Source organism: Sciurus vulgaris (genome assembly GCF_902686455.1).
Source record: "Sciurus vulgaris genome assembly, chromosome: 17".
Taxonomy (NCBI): domain Eukaryota; kingdom Metazoa; phylum Chordata; class Mammalia; order Rodentia; family Sciuridae; genus Sciurus; species Sciurus vulgaris.
In genome coordinates, this window is record NC_136478.1 from 35648400 (window position 1) to 35665696 (window position 17297).

A 17297-nucleotide genomic window follows, 5' to 3' on the forward strand; every position below is an offset into this window, starting at 1 on the left:
TCTGGAGCTGACGCCACCACAGCTATTGAGAAGGGATATTCTATGGCTACAAACTCCTCAGAAGGAAGGATTAGGTTTTTCCTAAGCAGTTGTCACTAGGGAAACTCAAATCTTCTCCACCCAAGTTTTTTGCTTTGCTACAAGAACATGTTTTCTATGAAGATCCAAAAGTAGATCCAAAAGCTTCAGAATCACTGTGGGCAGGAGGGAGGAAGGGAGGTACTCCAAAAGGAGGTAAGGAGAAAGAATGTTGGGATGTAAAAACCTCAGGAAACTTCAGTAGCTGTTTTGTTTTGTTTTCCAATTCCTTCTTTTTGAATAAATCTTCCTGCAAAACGGTGTCTCTTGCAAATGATCCAACCAGTGGAGGCCTAATACCAACAATTTCCCAGAATGTGATGGAAACTGAATCTAACTACGGATATCCCTGGGTTACCAATAATCATCTTTATTCAAGACAGAAAATTTATCACTGCTTATTCCTTCTATTCTGCTTACCCTTTCAAGCACATGAAGTTCAAGTTCCATGAGTTCAAAAGCTAAATTCTGTGTACAGAAGTATAACAGGAATCCCTTCTTCCATGTTTGTGTGTTTACTTTTATAAACAGCAGGCTTTTAATGCTTGTGGGTTAGGGATGGAGGACAGAAGGAAGGGGTGTACAAGAACATTGTTAAATGAAGTCAGCAATAGAACAAGGTCCACAGGGGCCTAATTCTCCACAGGAATGACTATTACTGTTTCTCTCATAGTAATTTGATGTCTTTAGGAGACATGTTGTTCCTTGAGAATGCCTAGCTTATATTCTGGGCTTAGGAAATTCAGGAAGCACAGGACAGAATCATAAGACATAGCAATTTAAATGCTTGGCAGAAATTCAAAGATTTGGGCCAATCCTCCATTTTATAAAAGTCATTTATAAAGAAAAATGACTCAGGGAGATTAAACAAATTGCCTGTAGTCCACGACAATCACAGATGTTATTGGGACTCCTGACTCTCGGCCAGACACACCTATTATCCCCATAGTCCAGTCCAGAAAAGCCACCTGTAGCTCAGGAGTTCCTTGACAAGGCAAGGGAAACTGGTGGTAAATTTGGAGATTGGATTATTTGAACCAGGTGCAGTGGGGCATTTCCATAGTTTCAGTTACTGGGGAGGCCAAGGGTGGAGGACTGTTTGAGCCCATTGAGTTCAAGTCCTCTGGGCAATATAGAAAGAAATCCTGTTGAAAGAGAAAGAGAGAGGATGTGGGGAGAGGGAAAAGGGTGGGGAGGGAGACAGAGAGAGAGAGAGGTATTAGATTATTTTTTTCCTGATTCTAAATAATCGATATAATATAACTGGTATGAAATGGTATGAACAAATAGACTCCTTTCTAGGATTGTTGTCAGAGAAAACTATAAGACTTAGAAATGTATAAAAATAGACTACTGAGTGTTGAGTCTAGCATACCCTTCTGGGTTGTCTATAAGTTGTATAAAACTGTTTAGCAATGCAAATGTTTCTTTCTATTTTGGGTACCAGGGATTGAACTCAGGGGCACCCAACCACTGAGCCACATCCTCAGCCCTATTTTGTATTTTATTTAGAGACAGGGTCTCACTGAGTTGCTTAGTGCCTCACTTTTGCTGAGGCTGGCTTTGAATTCGTGATCCTCCTGCCTCAGCCTCTCAAGTTGCTGGGATTACAGGCGTGCGACACCGTACCCTGCAAATGTTGCTTGCTCACAGAAATGAAATGAATTTTGTCCAGTAGAGGTGCAACTGATTCCTCCATTTCCAATTAGGAGGTTTTGCATCTCTTAAATTAATCTCAGCATTCCTGATTGTCTATGAATGTGTCTGTTTTTTTGGATTCCTCACTGAAGTAGATGTAACATCTTACTGGTTTTCCTACTAACTGATGAATTATTAAAATCTTTGACATGTGTTTTTATTTGTATGCTAGCAATGATCTTATCATTTAAACATTTATTCTTTTATTCTGTACCAAACAAAACCAAAAACAAAACCCCACTGTTTTTAAAGAGTGGCAGAGTTTGAGTAGCCAAATCTGAACCACTAACAACAGTTGATATATTTAGATTTTAAAAATTTAGGGCCTTTGACAGAAAGACCAAGCTACTTGAGATAAGAAATGAAATTTCCCATTTTCGGTATTCTTCCTTTGGGGAAGATCCTCCAAAATGCCCAGTAGAGGTACAGTTAATCCTCTATCTCCAACAGGCATCAGCCAGGCTGAGTTTGTTTGACTTATAGTAACTTTGGAAAAGTTCCTTACCCTTCCCCCTGCCTTTTTTCTTTTTTTTTTGGTACCAAGGATTGAACCCAGAGGTGCTTAACCATTGCGCCACATCTCCAGCCCTTTTTCTATTTTGAGACAGGATCTCACCAAGTTGCTTAGAGCCTTAATAAGTTACTGAGGCTGGTTTTGAACCTCCTGAGCTGCTGGGATTACAAACATGCACCACCATGCCCAGCTAATCTCTTTTTTAAAGATGATTTTATTATGGTATAATTATACAGCAGAATATCTTAAAATCATATTCTGGTTAAAATTCATTTGCAAATGTACAATTCATTAGCATTAAATATATTCACAATTGTGCTATGTCCATCGCCACTATCTATATCCAAAACTTTTTCATCATCTCTCACATAAGCTCTGTACCTATCGAATAAATGTCCACATTCCCCTCCCCACAATCCTAGTAACCCACCATTATACTTTATTTCTGTGAATTTGACTATTTTGGATACCTCATATTAAGTGGAGTCATACAATATTTGCCCTTCTGTGTCTGGCTTATTTTAGGTAGCATGTTTTCTAGGTCCATCCATGTTATGGAATACATCAAATTACATGCTTATGCTGTGTGGTAATGCATGCCTGTAATCCCAGATACTCAGGAGGTTTGAAACAGAAGGATTATAAGTTTGAGGTCAACCTGGGCAACTTAGTGAAACCACATCTCAAATAAACAAAAAAGGGCTGGGGATGTAACTCAGTGGTAGAGTGCCTCTGGGTTCAATCCATACTCCAAAAAAAAAAAAAAAAAAAGAAAGAAAGAAAAGAAAAGGAAAAAAAATAATATTCCATTGTATACAACATTTTGTTTCTCCATTCATCTGATCATGAGCACTTGGGCTGTTTCCACCTTTTGGCTTCTGTGAATAATGCTGCTATGAACATGAGTATGCAAATATCTGAATCCTCCCTTTCAATTTTTTTGAATATATACAGTTCATAAAAATGGAACTATTGGATTATTGTGCTTCTATGTTCAACTGAGGACCTGCCAAACTGTTCTTCATGGTGCCTGCATCTTTTGATATTCCATCAGCAATGCATGAGAGTTCCAATGCTTCCACATCGTTGCCAACACTTATTATCATCCTTTTAAAAATCAGTATTGTAGCTGGGTGTGATGGCACACACCTGCAATCCCAGTGGCTCTGGAGGCTGAGGCAGGAGGATCACCAGTTCAAAGTCAGCCTCCACAACTTAGTGAGATCCTGTCTCTAAATTAAATATAAAAAAGGGCTGGGGGTGTGGCTTAGTGGTTAAGTGCTTCTGGGTTCAATCCCCAGTACCAAAAAAATTTTTAACTAAAAAGTAAAATTAGTATTGTAGCCATCCTACAAGGTAAGTAATATCATAACATTATGAGAAGTAATATCTCCTTGTGGTTTTGATATGTATTTCCCTAATTACTAATGACAGTAAGCATCCTTTTATGCTTACTAGCCATTCAAATATCTTCTTTAGAGAAATGTCTTTTCAAATATTTTACCCATTTTTAAATTGGATTGTTTTTGTGTCATTAAATTATAGGAGTTCTTTATATACATTCTATATATCAATCCTTAATCATATATATGATTTGCAAATATTTTCTCCCATTGGATAGATTGTTTTTTCACTTTCTCAATAGTGTCCTTTGATGTACAAAAATTTTTAATTTTGATGAAGCCCAGTTTATCTATTTTTTCTTTGTTGCCTGTGTTTCTGATGTCACTTCTTTTGTCATATTCATGAATTCACTGTCAAGTACGATGTTATGAAGATCTTCCCTAAGTCTTCTTTTTAGAGTTTTATTAGTTTAGATCTTTGATCCATTTCTAGTTCATTTTATTATGTAAGAATCCAAGTTCATTCTTTTGCATATGGATATCCAGTTTTCTCAGCACAAATTATTGAAAAGATCATCCTTTTCCAAATGAATGGTCTTGGCACCCTTGTTAAAAATCAATTAACTATATAGGTAAACATTTATTTCAAGGCTCTCCCATCTATTCTACTGGTCTATATTTTTGTTCTTATGCCAATACCATACCATTTTAATTATAATAGCTCTGTAGTAAGTTCTGAAGTCAGGATGTATGAATTCAGCAAAATGGTTTGGCAGGTCAAAGTGTTGAACCAGAGCTACAACATAATCCAATAATTTCATTCCTAGGTGCTGTATATATCCAAAAGACTGAAAGCAATATCTGTTGATAGATATTTGTTTGCTTATGTTCACAGCAGCATCATTCAACTAAACCAAAAGGTGGAAACAACCACATTTTGTTTTTTTTAAGATAATTTTGGCTACTTGAATTTGAAGATGCTTTTTCATGTCTTTAAAAAAGGCTGTTGGAATTTCTAAGGAACTGCACTGAATCTGTACATCATTTTGCATAGTAATGAAACCTTAACAATGTTATTTTATCCATGAACATGGTTATCTTTCCATTTATTTAATGTCCAATTTATTTCTAGCAATGGTTTATGGTTTTCAGCATACAGATCTTTCACCTCCTTGGTTACATTTATTCCTAAGTATTTAAATATTCTAGATAGTATTGCAAATGGGATTGCTTTCCTTATTTGCTTTACAGATGTTCATTTCCTTAACCTCTAAGTTTTTATTTCCTTACCTGAAATAAAGAAAATAGTACCTACACTTCCAATTATTGCTACAGGGGTAATGGACATAGGGTATGGGGATAATGAAAGCACAGTGTAGCTACTGAGTTTAGGCTTGAAGCCAGTCCCCTTAGATAAGAATCTTGACCATAAACATTTAGTAACTGTAAGCCTTGGGCAAGTTATTGAATCATCTGTGTTTTAGTTTTCTCATCTGCAAACTGGACCTAAAAGCAATTACCTATCTTATAGGTCGTTGGGGGATTAAATTGGTAAATCTATGTAAAATGCTGGGAACAGAGTCTGGCACACAGTAGAAACTTTATAGATAACAATTATTCTTCCTGTCTTCACTTGATGTGGCCTCTTGGTGCAATTAAGAGATGTGGTAAATATGAGCTGTATTATGAAGCTCCCATTGATGTAACACAGGATATTGCTCTACAGAAAAGTTTTTTTTTTGGTAAGCAGAAGTAGTACTCTCTAAAGTAATAATAAAAGGTATAACAAGGTGTGGTGTGAGTGAGGTAAGGTATGGCTGTAATCCCAGATACTGGAGGGGCTGAGGCAGGAGGTCACAAGTTTGAGGCCAGTATGGGCAACTTAGTGAGACCCCATCTCAAAATATAAAGGACCAGGGATTTGCCTGGCATTGGTAATGCACTGCTGGGGTTCAATCCCAGCACTGTGAAAATTAAAGATAAAAACATAATAAAATAATGATAAAAGGTATAATAGCATAGTTAACACATAAACCAGTAACATAGTTGTTTATTATTATCAAGTATTATGCACTATACATAATTGTATATGCTATATTTTTATAGTACTAGCAGATGGGTTTGTTTACATCAGCATCGTCACCAATATATGAGTAATGTGCTGTCCTACATTATGACAGTTATGTCACTAGATGATGTGAAATGTTTAGCTCCACTGTAATCTTATATAGGACCAATGTCATATCTGCAGTTCATCACTGACCAAATATATTATTATGTGGTGCATGACTGTACAATCCTTATAGAGTTAAAACATCTTCATGAGGTTTTGTTTTTTTTTTAATTGCAAATCAAGCAAATTCCTAATTCCTAAGAGTTTCATTCAAAATCTACCACAAACTGGGTGCAGTGGGCTGGGGATACCGCTGAGTGGTAGAGCACATGCCTAGAATGCATGAGGTCCTGAGTTCAATCCCTAGTACTAGGGGAAAAAAAAGATCTACTAAAATGTAGCACCCAATTACCTTTCTAAGCCTAGTCCCCACTATTTTGGAATTCCTTTTAGCCTAGAGGAGAAACCACCAGTTCAACTAACATTTAGAGAATACAACCTAGTATAAAAAAATGGGGTCCCAGTTTCCTTATTTATAAAATGAAATTCAGACTAAATGAACACTACTGTGTCCATACCATTAACCATGGTACCTTCATTCAAAACAGGTAATCAATATGGTCTACTGAATTAAACTGATTTGGAGTATGCAATCCTTACATTTTACTAACATTTGTGAACAGTGACAAATCACAAAAATACTTATTGTTTTAAAAAAATCACTAAGTTTTTAGCACTGATTATGTCAAATAAACACAAATGTTTTTTAATCATTGAAAATTAATTATTCAACAATATTATGTAAAATTTTATTTATTTACTGGTTAAAATTTATCTGTTAAAATTTTTTTCTTAAAAGTTGAATCCTATCACACTGGGTTTCTGTATTGTGTAAGAAGAGCAACACAAAACTGGGATTGGTGTCCTGAACTGTACTTGTGTCAGGATGTAGGAGGTGTTACTGGGTTTATAAACAGCCAGCTGGCTGAGTGGTCATATATGAGACAGTGAGAGAGAATACCGTTTACATCCACTCTAGCATATGTAAGTATACATGAATGTTTAAGTATGGAGAGAAAGAAAGATATATGACCATAGTTATAGAAACAACTAAGTTTTTTTTTTCAATCAATTGTACTTTAATAAGTGAGATTACAGGTAGCCTTGTTATTTTACAAGATAATAGTATAATTATGTGCGTCAAAGCTAAACTGTAATGGATACAAAGCATCTGAGGTGAAGCACACCTGTAGTCCTAGAGACTCAGGAGGCTGAGACAGGAGGATCGAATGTTCAAGGCCTGCCCCACCAACTTAGTGAGACCTTGTCTTGAAATAAAATAAAAAGCAGGACTGGCAATGTAGCTCAGAGGAGAAGTACCCTGTTTAAATCCCTAGTACCAATAAAAAAAAAAAGAAAGAAAGAAAGAAAAACGCATCTGAGAGTCTTCTCATGGGACAGCAAAAAGGAAAACAAAGTATCTAAAAAAAAAAAAAAAAAAAAAAAATCAGAAAAACCTGTATATTTCCAACTGTATAATTTGTACTGTCAGTTTCAGGTTAATCTTTTCCAGAAAACCCTCTTCCCAGCCAGAGGAAGTATGCTAAATACAACTGAGATTCAAGTTACTGACCAAGACTGCCAAGGCACTTGAGCCTGCATATTTTCAATCTTTTTTTTTTTTTTTTTTTTTTTTTTAAAGGAAGAAACTAGCTATGGGGACTGGGATGAAGCTCAGTGGCAGAGCATGTTTAGTATGAGCAAGGCCCTGAATTCAATCCAAAGCACCAAAAAGAAAAAAAAAAACTATAAAGGAAAAACCTGTGAATTCAATATCCAGAAGAACCTCTGTGCTAACAATATTTCTTTATTTTCTGTCAATATTTTCTTAGTTTCTTTGGGGATGGTATTACAAACTTAATATAACCAAATATATTTTCTTTCAAGTTTACCTACTAAGCACTTCTACGTAATAACCACTGAAATGTAGATGGAAGTTATGGTTGCAAAGCATTTTTCAATTTTAGTGGTAGTTATCTCTTTATAAAAATAATAAAGTATCTGAAAAATTTTCCATTTACATTAATTTAGAGATGTAAATAAATGAAATTTTGTCTCAGTTTACTAAAAGCAATTTTAAAAAGCTATCATTAACTATAATAAAATTTCAATGATCAATTCAGCGCCTCCATAGACTTTAAAAACCAGTATTCATTCCGTATTTTAAAATTATTTGTTTACATTCTTACCTCCCCCAACAGACTACACTTTTGTTAAAAGTTCTCATTAGTCAATTTCTCAATTTAGAACTTGGCATACAGTAAATGCTAGGTGACTCTGACTGAGTCAATCAATACCAGATGAGTGAAACTGCACCCTTTTCTTAGCAAGTTATAGGCATTAATACATTTCATTTCCTATATTCAGAAAATATTCTTGGAGAATTATTGGTATTGGTAGTTAAAATTGCAGAGACAATTTTTAATATTAAAAAAATCCAAGAGTATTTCCAAGTATTTCTGTAACACAGAAGGACTGGTTTTTACAATGCATTCCACTATTATGTATAATTATAATGCACCAATGAAAAATTTTTAAAACAAAGGCTATATAAAAGTGACACCAAAAGGCCACTGCATTTTCCTGCATGATTCATTAAATGAAACAATGACTATAAATTATTTGACAATGTTTTATTTTCTTGTCCCACGATAGAATGTAAATAGTAAGTGTCTGATGTCTGGCTCCTGTTACATATAAGAAGGGTTTTTCTTTCATTGCAGCTTCCTTCCCACCTGCATATAGGCAAACAATTCTCTATTAAACCAGGTCAATATTGATGCAGGAACAATCAGTAAATCAGTGTAAATGTCAGACTTAGAAAAGAGTATTTAGTACATCTTCATGATACAGGCAGATATGATAACAAATCAACACTATCTGATTAGAATACTCCCGACTTTAAATATTTAGACACGACATACTGCCTAATGTCCCCACCAAATGCAAAGGATTTAGCACAAAAAGTCTTAATCCTAGATCTAACTTTTTAAATAATTGTTGTTTGCCAAGTCAAATTAACTCTTTACAGAAGGCTACAAACCCCCTAAATCTTTTCCTACCAGCAAATCAAATGCTTAGAGAACTGAAACAGTCTGAAATCCCTATTACTCAACAGTAACATTACTGCTTTGACATATAGGATTTTTATTTATTCTGAGCCACTAATTCAATCAAAGGAAAGATAAGCATGAACAGGATGCAGAAAGATTTTAAATAGTGAAAACACATAATTGAATTCTAACTTCTAAATCCTGTCTGTGCTGTTGGTTCCTTAATAAGAAATGAAGGGCTGGGGACATAGCTCAGTTGGAGAGTGCTCACAGCACAAGGCCCTGGGTTCAATTCCCAGCAGCGAAAAAAAAAAAAAAAAAAAAAAAAAAAATCAGCTGAAGTTTGATGGATATTCAACAGCATTAATTTCAAACTTCTTCATTTAATAAAGTGTCTTAGATTGTGATAACTGTGGAACTGCTACTGCCTTTTGAATTAGTAAACTGTATAGGAATAAGCAGAAAATTTTAAAGCTGTACAGCCTGAAGATTAGGAAAATGGCCCATTTTAATTTAGCAACCAGAATAATGATAAAACTTTGACTTGTCATATAGTCTCAAAGACCTCTTACCATCAAACCCAGACAGTTCTTCAGAAATTAAAAATCTCACTGAATATTGTAACAATCCAAAATAAACAGTCAAAGCATCTGGTCTGTGGTTTTTGGACTAGAGCACACACATGAATTACTCTCTTTTTATTTTCTAAATTCAACCCGAAAGAAAGATATGGGATTTAGGTTAAAATGTAGGACTTACATGTAACTGGAACTAGGTAATAGGAAACTTCCCCATTATCCTCATTTCACTAAAGATAGCTAACAAAATTTTTGTTTCTGAATTAGAACAGCAACAAAATCCACACTGAAAGATGACAAATAAAGATTGGTTCGATTTTTGCTAAAGGATCTTTTATTTGTTTGTGGGTCTGATTAGGCTTTCTTCCCCCAAAGGCCCACCTGACAGTGCATAATACAGCACTTACACCACAGAAATTTCCATTCTCTATTAACAACCCAAAGCATAAATTTTCCATACATTTCTGAACAAATTACTTCAACTCTGGGAAATGGGGGCTGAATTAATGAAATGAAATATATAAAAACCTTCTGTAAAATAGCAATAAATAAATAAATACGATGGCTCCCAAAAACCTGTCTCCACCTCCTGGAATTCACACCTTTGTGGAGTCACTCCCCTCTCACGTAATACCAGGGTTGGCCTGTGTAACCCAAAGAATGTGGTAATAGTGATAGTTATAAAAGACTGCAGAGTTTGTCCCTGGTTCTCTCTGTCTTCTCCTCTCACACATCATTCACTTTGGGAGAAACCCAGTTTCTCCATGTGGTGGAAAACTGAGGACTGTGGTCAATATTCAACAAGGAACTGAGGGCAGCTAACAACCACCTAGGTGAGTTTGGAAACAGATTATTCCTGAGTTGAGTCTTCAGCTGGCTGATAGCCTGAGTGTAACTTCATGAGAAGTCTTAGCCAGAACTATTCAGGTAAGCTGCTCCTGGATTTCTGATGGACAGAAACTGATAATAAATGTTTGTTAAATGCTTTAATCGGCTAAATTTTGGGGGTAATGTCTTATACAGAAATAGATAACCAATGTAACATCCAAAAGACAAAAAGGAGAAGATCCTGCAACAAAAAGACTGCTGCAAGGAGACAAAGAAATTTGGTAAAAAGTTACCCAAAGCACAGAAGTTACTTCCTAAAAATATTAATATACAGTATTTTCCATTAATATAAGAAATGCACTCATGGCAGTAGACAAGAGAATGGAAGTGTTCTGATTTGGAGAAGAATAGTCAAAAAAAAAAAAAAAAAAAAAAAAAAAAAAAAAAGCTTAAAGGATCAAAAGCACTTGATTCTCCTACATGGAAAGCTTCCTGTTTTGGTTAGGAAGGAGCCACACTTAAAATAACTAGCATAAAGCATGCTTCAGGCTTGAGAAGTCAATGGCAGGAAGCCACAACAAAGAACTCTGAAAGCAGCTCAACAACAGAACTGATTCTTCCTGGAGCACTGGATTCTGAGAAGGGTAAGAAGAGCAAGCAAGCACAGACAGTGAGTGGGATGGGAAGTGATGGCAGCACAGAAGCAGCAGGACAAAGCCTGTTAGCATGAGGCTCTCCTCGCAGGCATTTGGACCCCTGCACTAAGTACACTTGCTACAGTGGCAGGATACCCTTCCTCCACTCCCCACATTCCTGCCTTAGTCAAGGGTGTGGTTAATTGGGGGAAGTAAAGTAAATGATGAAGAGAACTAGTGTTGTTAAATTTGAAATTTTTTATTTTGATTTTTAACTATGAAGTTTTTCTGAAAGGATTATACCAAGGAATTAAGGATATAGTATTTGTCCTCTTCCACTAAATTAGACTTCAACGACTTCAATGTCCTACATAGGCAAACACCAGGGAAAAAATAGAAGTCATGATCAACTCAGGCAAAATGGGAGACAGATTTGTGGTCTGGCCAGTGTTCTGTGGTCAGTAGAGGGCTCGTGGAATCTACCGTGAGAGGACAGACCTGTCTTCACTGACATCAAATCTTATTGTTTATGACTCATACCTCCCAACCACTAGTCCTCTTTCAATTTACAGCTCCTATTTTCCTATGGACTGAGCAATATATAGCTATGTTTATAAAGACATGTCTGATACCTGAGGAGAACAGGTAAGGCATAATGTTTATTAGGAAATATTGTGAAAGGTTTTATGAATCAAATCAGGGTCAAACTAGAGATTTTATTTACTAGCATAATCAATTACGTGATAAGTGATGGCCTAAAGGCTGTATTTATTTTTCATTTTTTTATAATTTTTTTTTTAACAAAGACCATATTTCGATCTTTTCTTGCTACTGGGATAAAAATGTATTTTCCACTGAGCTATATCCCCAGACCCAGCTATGCTTCTTTGTAGGTTTTTTCTTCTTACTTGGAGATATGGGGTAGAATTGTTTATTACCATAATTCAGAAGGGTCAGAATATGTGCTATGTTTAGAATCATGAAATAATTTAGTCAAAAGTAACTAAGAAGCTAAGGTTGGCAAGCAGCTGAGACTTCATTGCCAAAATCTCAGAAAGGAAGGAACCAGAAAGGAGGAGCTAAAAAAGCTGCCTTCAAATCCCCCTCAGGTCACAGACTAATGCCTAACTTAAGCATATTCAGGTGAGACTCCAGGAAACCCTGGAGCAAAGAGCCACAGGGAGACTCAGGGAGGGGCCAAAGGGACTTCCAGTTAAGAACTTCAGCCTCCTGCTCTAGAAGTAAGGGTCCCACCCTAAGGAATAAGAAGCACAGTCTTGGAGTACCACACCCTAGAAGTAAAGACTACAATTCCAGGAGTAAGGCTAAAGCAGAAGCAGGCAGTCTAAAGCCTAAAACTCAGCTTTGATAAGGTCAAAGCAATCAGCTGGTCCCAAGCTAGTGATCAGAAGAAAATGTAACCTTTCTTGGAGAATAATAATTGTACAGTCTTTACATCCCCCTCCTCTCCCTCCCTCACACACCACACACACCCCTCTCACCACCTAAACTAAAAAACAACAAATGACTAAAAACCAAGGAAAAAACCCCCAAGTAACAGAAAGACTCATAGGTGAATCAGATAATGGAATGTTCAGATAAGGACTTTTATTTTAAAACCATGATTAGTATATCCAAAAATATAGAGGAAAGATGGGTTGAAGAGCTGAAAAGATAGAGAATTTCAGTAAAAAATTTACTCGATACTCTAAAGAATCAAATGGATATTTGAAAAGTAAAAAATACAATTTCCAAAATTTAAGAACACCACACATTTAACAGCCTAAGTCAGCAATAATGAATTGGAATATAGGGCAAAAAAATATACAAACTGAATTAGAAAAATTAATGAAAAAGGAACAGAGGATAAGCAACAGAGTTCAAAGGTCTCTTCTTAGAATCCCAAATGGAGGGGGGGAAAAAGGGAAGAATATTTGAAGAGATAATGGCCAAAATTTTTCCAAAACTGGTAAGCTTAACACACAAATTTTAAGTCAGCAAATTCCAATATGAATAAACATGAATAAAATCATAACCTTGATACATGATTGTCTAATATGTTTGTTAACAGAACTCATTAGGTAAGCAAAGGTTTTTTAGAAAGTGTTGGTAAAAGAGAGATTTATTTATTCATTTTGGCACTGGGATTCAACCCAGGGGTGCTTTACCACTAACTACATCCCCTTCCCTTTTTTATTTTTCAGATAGGGTCTCGCTAATTGCTGAAGTTGAGCTTGCTAAGTTGCCCAGGTTGACCTCAAACTTGTGAGTCTACTGCCTCAGCCTTCTAGTCACTGAGATTTAGGCATGAGCCACCATGCCTGGCTGAGAAGAGGTTTATGAATCAAATTAGTATAAGACTAGATAAATTCTTTCCTAATGATAACTTCTAAGGAAAAATTCCTACCAGATAGTAATTGGTCATATATGGCACATGTGTACTTGAACAAACGGGACATTTGCCTAACTCTGCAGAGAAACACACAAGTGTATAAAACTGAATATGTGGAGTATTGTCTTGGCTGAAGGAAGGCAAAAAGCAGACTATAACTAGAGTCATGTGCTTTTATCCCTTAACTCAACTAACACCCCAGAAAAAAAGAGCAATTTAGAACACACTGATAATACACAGAAAAACATAATTTCCAAAATTAAGAACTCCACAGCAGCATTGCTGTTATGAAATGATTCCCATACTTCATGGTAGGTGACTGAAACCATAAATATTATTCCTCTACGCTGATCAACTACACATCTCACCTGCCTTTTAAACTCCCTGTTATTACGTGGTCTGTTTAACTGCCAGTTAAAATCCCACAAATACAAAGACAACTGTTCACAGAGATTCTTGGGTGTATTCCAGAAAATTTGTTTGATACACTGGAGGTTTCTGCATGTTTTGAACCTCATGGCCTGAAATTACTTCTCTTCCTGGCAGTAACTCTAAGTTCAGCATTATTTTTAACATTAAAAATAACTCCCACAGTGCATTACTTGAAATTTCTAAAACAACTGTTTTCTTTTATATCCCTATTTCGAATAATTCTTTTCTTAAGGAGAAACTTTCAGTTGCTGAGCTCCACTTAAACTTTTTGGCACAAAAATTGAGTGCAAACTCTTGTAGAAATTTTTCTTGTAGCTTGGTTGATGTCATACACACCACTTCAAGATTCCTTATAATTATTCTGCAAAATTTTGGAGCACAGTTGTTTACAGTAACTCAGGGGAATCCTACAATATGAGAACCAACACGGAGTCACATCTGTGCCTCCATAAGGACCACCGCTAAAATCATCCTCAAGAGACAACTATTTATTCTAAAGTTACTTGTTCATTTGGACAACTTGGGTAGTATCTTAACTACCCAAATCAGTTTAGCTACATCATCACTTAAAGATGTTCTAGGATTTGAAAAAAAAAGAAAAGAAAAAGAAAAAACAAAAGGACCATTTAAATATTAACCATAAAAACTGTAGGTTCACACACAGTCACAAGCTGGCTGAACAAGTTCTTGAATATTCATGGGTTATTTTTAAATATCAAATAAGAGCACAGATATTATTAGAAATATGCTAATAAATATATGTAAACACATTAAGCAATGCACTATAATTATGGAAAGATTCCCTGGACATCAAATCCCTCTGAATATATTATAAATTCCAAAAAACACTATCTCAATCTTAAATTTTCAAAATGTATTAACTAGATAAAACTCATTTTGCCCTCTACCTTTCTATTATATCACACAGACAAGAACAAAAAGACAAAGGCTTAGCTATCTGAAGTCACAACACAAAGGGAATGCTGTAAGAATAAAAAGGGGAGCCAGTACAGTGGCACATGCCTGTAGTGCCAGAGGCTCAGAAGGCTGAGGCAGGAGGATCATAAGTTCAAAGCCTGCCTCAGCAAAAGCGAGGCACTAAGCAACTCAGTGAGATCCTGTCTCTAAATAAAATACAAAAAAGGGCTGGGGATGTGGTCCAGTGGTCAAATGCCCCTGAGGTCAAACCCTGGTACCCCCCCCCCCCCCCCCCAAAAAAAAAAGAATAAAAAGGAGCATGTAAATCTAGGTCTTACACTTAGATAAAAAAGGAATAGTGCCTCAGTCCTCCACTGCCACTCTCAGCTACACCAGTGATTTCCATTCTTGATAGGCACTCTCACCTAGGACAGTTTCCAAAAATTCAGATTTCCATAAACAGGAGTCTGAACATCTGTTTACCTTTATAATTTCTCTCCAAATCCTATTACAATGATAATTAAAATATAAAATGCATAAACCTACAAGAACAAAAGAAATGAGAAAGAAGACAATAATTGATATGAGATGCTGACAAAATTTGGAAAGCAGAAAGTGAATGGACCAAAAAATAATGAAAACTCAGCAGGCTGGAGAAAGCACAGACGCTGGTGTCTGCAGGGCAAGGATGTGGCATCAACAGTAGGAAGTCCATCTGAGTCATGAAATCCTATCAAGGCTAGGAATGTGAGGTGTCCCTGAAAGTGTGGGTGAGGGGGTGGGACTGTCTGTCTCTCTTGTGCTGATGTAACAGAATACCACAGATTGAGCAGTGAACAAATTTATTTGGCTCATAGTTCTGGAGGTTGGGAAGTCCAAGACTGAGGGCCATCTGGGGAAGGACTTCTTGCTGCATACCACGCAGAAAGGATTGCATGGTAAGAGCCCATGAAAGACAAGGTAGGAAGGGGGCTGGATTCTTTCTTTTATCAGGAATCTACTATGATAATTAATCCACTTCCCTGAGATAATGACATTAATTCATTCATAAAAGCAGAGTCCCCATGACCTGATCATTTCTTAAAAGGTCTCACCTCTCAACAATGTTGCATTGGAGATGAAGTTTCCAACATAAGAATTTGGGGGTATACATTCGAACCACAGAAGGGACTACAAATGGAAGTTTTAAAGTCCACATAAGAAACAATCCCTACTTCATACAGTAAGGACACAAACCCTGTTCAATTCATCAAAAGATGGCTGGTTTATTCTCTGGAAAATATGACCCAGTAGAGTTCCAGGCAAAGTGGGAGTAGGGGCGAAACATCATACAGAAATAGGAGGACTATGTGAACATCTACTCTTTGATGGCAGTGCTGCCATGAGCTCAGTAAGTGAAAAGTAAAACAAGGAAGATGTTTTAACTGTGTCTGTTCTTCTACTCCTACCACAAATTATGGTTCTTTAATCACATTCATTTAACTCTTTTCTGGAAAGAGTTTTGGAAATGGTAGAACAGCAAATAAATCTCTTTACCGAAAGAAATCTTCAGTTCCCTGCTATTCAAGTCATGTTTGTTATGGCAAGTTATGTTCTGCATAATAGCATGGTATGACAAAGCCAAAGCCCTTTCAGTTTTCAGGCTAGAAGTTAAAACATTACAACAGGGTAGCAAAGGAAATATGCACATCTGATTAATTCCAGTAACACAGTTCTCCTCATGTCACTACCTCCACAAATAATGAAGAAAAAAACAATCTATATTATATGTAGTCGTGGACCTTTAAAAGAAAATGTGTCAGAAAAATGATGCACATGAAGTTCTTCCAGAGTACAAAGACCTGCTCTGGTAGTACTTGGACTTTTAAATGTGGTAGCAACTTTTTTTTTTTTTGGTAATAACTTTCTATGTTAAACGTTATTCAAAGACTTAACAACTATTTGAGTGGGTAAAAAAAAAAAAAATTAGGTAACACAAGAACCAATATATAAGGTGTATCCTCATTACAAATGTGAAGAAGTTACTATATCCTTACAGTATTAATATTGAATATTACTCTATTTAAACTCTGCACTATTTGTAAAAGAGAACTCTCTTGATAGATCATACCAAACTTTAAGTCATTACTTACTTACTGAATGCATTTACCACTGGAGTCACATGTGCCACTGTTCCAATAATGACAGCACCATCCTCCACACCCAATTTAATTGTGTCACTCACTCCCAGCTGCCAAAACAAGGTCACTAACCTTCTCCCTCAGTTATATCTGAACGGTCCAGCTTGGCTTCCTTATGCTGTCCTTCTGCAACCTTCACGGCAACGGCCCGGCAAATGGCCCCAAACTTTCTATCCAGAGAACGAACTCCTGCTTCTCTGGTGTACCTGTCAACAAAGGAAAATACTTTATTTTGCCTAAATACCACCTGTACAAACAGACAGAAATGTAACTAATATTTTAATTAAAGAAACAGTATGCATTTAAAAGTTTTTTTACTCTGCCTTGAGTAATGAACTTACCCACACCTAAAATGTCTTATTTAAGTAATGTTACTTCTTAAATATTCAGATGTGTTTTCAGCCACAACTATTTCCTTTATATAGATTATCCTGAACTTTTACCCAATACCTCAAAACAAATTCTTGATCCTTCA

At 36.1% G+C, this 17297-nt stretch overlaps 1 protein-coding gene and 1 long non-coding RNA gene across 3 annotated transcripts in view; one reads left to right on the forward strand and one right to left on the reverse strand.

Annotated features, from left to right (window-relative positions):
• Positions 1–17297, reverse strand: part of LONP2 (lon peptidase 2, peroxisomal) — a 117226-nt gene that overhangs the window by 19508 nt on the left and 80421 nt on the right. For both annotated transcript variants that reach the window (XM_079117630.1, XM_079117631.1), the window contains one exon: positions 16895–17028. In XM_079117630.1, coding sequence (XP_078973756.1) covers positions 16895–17028 — 134 coding nt within the window. The remainder of the gene's footprint in view (positions 1–16894; positions 17029–17297) is intronic.
• Positions 1232–7433, forward strand: LOC306648003. The gene is made up of 2 exons (XR_013760241.1): positions 1232–6063; positions 6102–7433. It is a non-coding gene; the product is annotated as an uncharacterized lncRNA (long non-coding RNA).